This window comes from Ambystoma mexicanum, chromosome 6q (assembly GCF_040938575.1).
Source record: "Ambystoma mexicanum isolate Mex_15411 chromosome 6q, UKY_AmexF1_1, whole genome shotgun sequence".
In the NCBI taxonomy this organism is placed as follows: Eukaryota; Metazoa; Chordata; class Amphibia; order Caudata; family Ambystomatidae; genus Ambystoma; species Ambystoma mexicanum.
This window is the reverse complement of record NC_090937.1, coordinates 173,438,201-173,442,367: the sequence shown is the minus strand read 5'-3', so window position 1 is coordinate 173,442,367 and position 4,167 is coordinate 173,438,201. Positions and strand designations below refer to the sequence as shown.

Below are 4,167 nucleotides of genomic sequence, written 5' to 3'. Positions count from 1 at the left end.
GTATTTCGTTTTTTTAAAAAGTCGTATTACCTGTGTCTAATATGATGACATGTCCTGGATAGGTTTTACATCATATTCTAATGTTATTCTTGAAATGTTCTGCAATTAATTGTGTAAGGTTATTTTTGGTCAATTAACCACATTTAAAAAAATATATATCATCCAAACGTGGACTTATATTGTTTATTCGATTATTCAATGTTGCTCAGTTTCATGCACATTGCAATTCTGCTGTTAAAAAAGAAAGAATAATAACACTATTGCCACATCACACTCAATGGATAGCCAATCATGTCTGCAGAGTAGAGAATAAAGAGCTATGCCACAACTGGGTCCCTCTTGCCCAAAGAATGCAAACCTCGACCTGGATTAGGAAGCATCATTTGATCCAGACCACGGTCTCTGCTTGCGATCCCTGAGGGGCAGTGTCAAAAGAGATGTTCAAAGGGGTAAGAATGGTACCTACCCAAACGATGGGCTCAGCAATGTGCGTAGGTATGCTTTTTCATAGGGGCGAGAAGAGGGGTGCTGACTAGAAGATGGCATGCTTATCTCTTAACATGGAGCTGGTAGGGGAAGATATCGTTCAGCAGCGTGGCTTCTTGCACTTGCTGCCTTGGACGTCTCGTGGGCACTTGGGGAATGAGACACCTGTGATGCAGAAGAAGTCTTTGATAGATGTAGGAGATGTGACACCAATAATTTTAGCATGAGACAGACCGGCAAACCCAGACAGTCCACCTTTCCGTGAGATGTTGCATGCAGGCAGGCAGTCAAATGACAATTTTCTGGAGCTCAGACGCACTTATGGTTTTCTAGTTCCAGATGTTTCAATTGTGTTTCCTCTGAGGCTGGAGTAACTTTCTCTCTTCCGGTGGCCTTTTTGGGTCCTTAGTTTATGGGCATCAAACTGTGCTCCTGGCCCCACTACTACTGCCACATTTGAACCGAGTAGTTCTTAGCTGCTCCTCACAGGTGCTTCTTTTTCCAAAGTTATTCTTCCTGTCCACGGAACCTGCAACTGTGCTAATGTTTCATTGTGACCATAATCTTCACTGGACTGCGTCGTGTGTCTATCTTCCCCATCTTCACTGGACTGCGTCGTGTGTCTATCTTTCCCATCTTCACTGGACTGCATCGTGTCTCTACCTTTCGCATCTTCACTGGACTGCATCTTGTGTCTACCTTCCCCATCTCCACTGGACTGCATCGTGTGTCTACCTTCCCCATCTTCACTGGACTGCGTCGTGTGTCTATCTTCCCCATCTTCACTGAACTGCATCGTGTGTCTACTTTTCCCATCTCCACTGGACTGCATCGTGTGTCTACCTTTACCATCTTCACTGGACTGCATCTTGTGTCTACCTTTCTCATCTTCACTGGACTGCATCGTATATATATACCTTTTCCATCTCCAATGGACTGCATCTTGTGTCTACCTTTCCCTTCTTCACTGGACTGCATCGTGTCTCTACCTTTCGCATCTTCACTGGACTGCATCTTGTGTCTACCTTCCCCATCTCCACTGGACTGCATCGTGTGTCTACCTTCCCCATCTCCAATGGACTGCATTGTGTGTCTAGGTTCCCCATCTTCACTGGACTGCATCGTGCGTCTACATTTCCCATCTCCACTGGACTGCATCGTGCGTCTACCTTCCCTATCTTCACTGAACTGCATCGTGTGTCTAGGTTCCCCATCGTCACTGGAGTGCATCGTATATCTACCTTTTCCATCTCCAATGGACTGCATCGTGGGTCTACTTTTCCCATCTTCACTGGACTGCATCGTGCGTCTACATTTCCCATCTCCACTGGACTGCATCGTGCGTCTACCTTCCCCATCTTCACTGGACTGCATCTTGTGTCTACCTTCCCTATCTTCACTGAACTGCATCGTGTGTCTAGGTTCCCCATCGTCACTGGAGTGCATCGTATATCTACCTTTTCCATCTCCAATGGACTGCATCGTGGGTCTACTTTTCCCTTCTTCACTGGACTGCATCGTGTCTCTACCTTTCGCATCTTCACTGGACTGCATCTTGTGTCTACCTTCCCCATCTCCACTGGACTGCATTGTGTGTCTACCTTCCCCATCTTCACTGGACTGCGTCGTGTGTCTATCTTCCCCATCTTCACTGAACTGCATCGTGTGTCTACTTTTCCCATCTCCACTGGACTGCATCGTGTGTCTACCTTTACCATCTTCACTGGACTGCATCTTGTGTCTACCTTTCTCATCTTCACTGGACTGCATCGTATATATATACCTTTTCCATCTCCAATGGACTGCATCTTGTGTCTACCTTTCCCTTCTTCACTGGACTGCATCGTGTGTCTGGTCTATCTTTCCCATCTTCACTGGACTGCATCGTGTCTCTACCTTTCGCATCTTCACTGGACTGCATCTTGTGTCTACCTTCCCCATCTCCACTGGACTGCATCGTGTGTCTACCTTCCCCATCTCCAATGGACTGCATTGTGTGTCTAGGTTCCCCATCTTCACTGGACTGTATCGTGCGTCTACATTTCCCATCTCCACTGGACTGCATCGTGCGTCTACCTTCCCCATCTTCACTGGACTGCATCTTGTGTCTACCTTCCCTATCTTCACTGAACTGCATCGTGTGTCTAGGTTCCCCATCGTCACTGGAGTGCATCGTATATCTACCTTTTCCATCTCCAATGGACTGCATCGTGGGTCTACTTTTCCCTTCTTCACTGGACTGCATCGTGTCTCTACCTTTCGCATCTTCACTGGACTGCATCTTGTGTCTACCTTCCCCATCTCCACTGGACTGCATCGTGTGTCTACCTTCCCCATCTTCACTGGTCTGCATCGTGCGTCTACATTTCCCATCTTCACTGGACTGCATCGTGTGTAAACCTTTCCCATCTTCACTGGACTGCATCGTGTGTAAACCTTTCCCATCTTCACTGGACTGCATCTTGTGTCTACCTTCCCCATCTTCACTGGACTGCATCGTGTGTCTGCCTTTCCCAGGCTCCCAACCACGCATGTTCATGAGGTACTGGACTTTGGGAAATCCATCCTTGTCACTTGGATGGTTTTGACTAGTTCAATTGGTTGTATTGCTTACTTTTATCATGCTCTAAAGATAGCCACCATCTGGTTTTGTTTTATCCTTTATGGTGTAATCTTGCCTTTTTAAACTAATTCTCTTTCTGCCAATGGACTCTCGTTTGAGTGATCCCATTTTAGAAAATCAATTAAAATCAATACATGAATGTTTAATGTTTCTTGGTTCAGAAAAAGAGAGTGAACCTATATTATAATACATGAAGAAGACAAGAGTTGATTTGTATTTCAGTGATGGGAAGGTACGAGCTGATCAATCAGGAAGAACAGGTAGTCAATGTCGTCCATATTTCTCCTGTGTCTTCTCAAGAGTACTCAGAGGAAGAGAGGAAAATAATACGGGGGGATCCATAATCCACACCATTAGACTTGTGCATGGCAGTGCGTATGAGTCCTGGGGCACAGACACTGTGTTATAAAACAAAGGGAGACATGGGCCGGCCACCACCTCAGCTGCCAACAGGGATATAACCAGCTCTGATGTTTGCCACCAAATATGGCTCAATGCACTGTAACATTTGGGGTCTGGGTGTGCGATGACTCCAGGAAACACATATCCAATGACCTCTCGCTTTTCTAATCTCCTCTCATGACCTCTGACCACCTGGTGTTTGCTGTAATCTGCCTTTTCATCAATGTTCTTGCCCCAGGAACATGTCAACTCCTCAACCTACCATGAGTGCTCCCAGTGGTCCCGAGCTGCTGTTGTGGGCCCATGACCTCCAAGCACATGTAACATCATCATGCTGTCCCATCAAGCAAGCAGTGATTTCTTGTGGCAAAGAAAGAACCAAAGGGCAGAAACAGACGCACAGTGGCAGCATACGCACTTTAGTAGCTTCTCGAGTACTTCATTTCTCATATCGCAGTAAATCCTCCTTTGGTTCAGGCACTTCAAGGGTTTCCTTCATATCTTATGGTTTGGAGCTACTTGGTATCCTGGGCTAGTCATCTATCCTCAGATTTTCCTCTGTGATTCGGAGTCCATCAAGGCGTAGTCCTCTTCTTCTCTCTCTTTACGCTATTCCTCTATGGTCTATTATTTCCTCTTTCATTCTTTTGGCCACT

At 46.1% G+C, this 4,167-nt stretch overlaps 1 protein-coding gene across 1 annotated transcript; it reads right to left on the bottom strand.

The window, feature by feature from the left end:
* Window positions 1-2,242: 2,242 nt before the first annotated feature.
* Window positions 2,243-2,983, bottom strand: LOC138515184 (processed variable antigen-like). Its single transcript, XM_069630160.1, has one exon. It carries the CDS (start codon window positions 2,981-2,983, stop codon window positions 2,243-2,245), a length of 741 nt encoding a protein of 246 aa, XP_069486261.1.
* Between the last annotated feature and the right edge of the window lie 1,184 nt (window positions 2,984-4,167).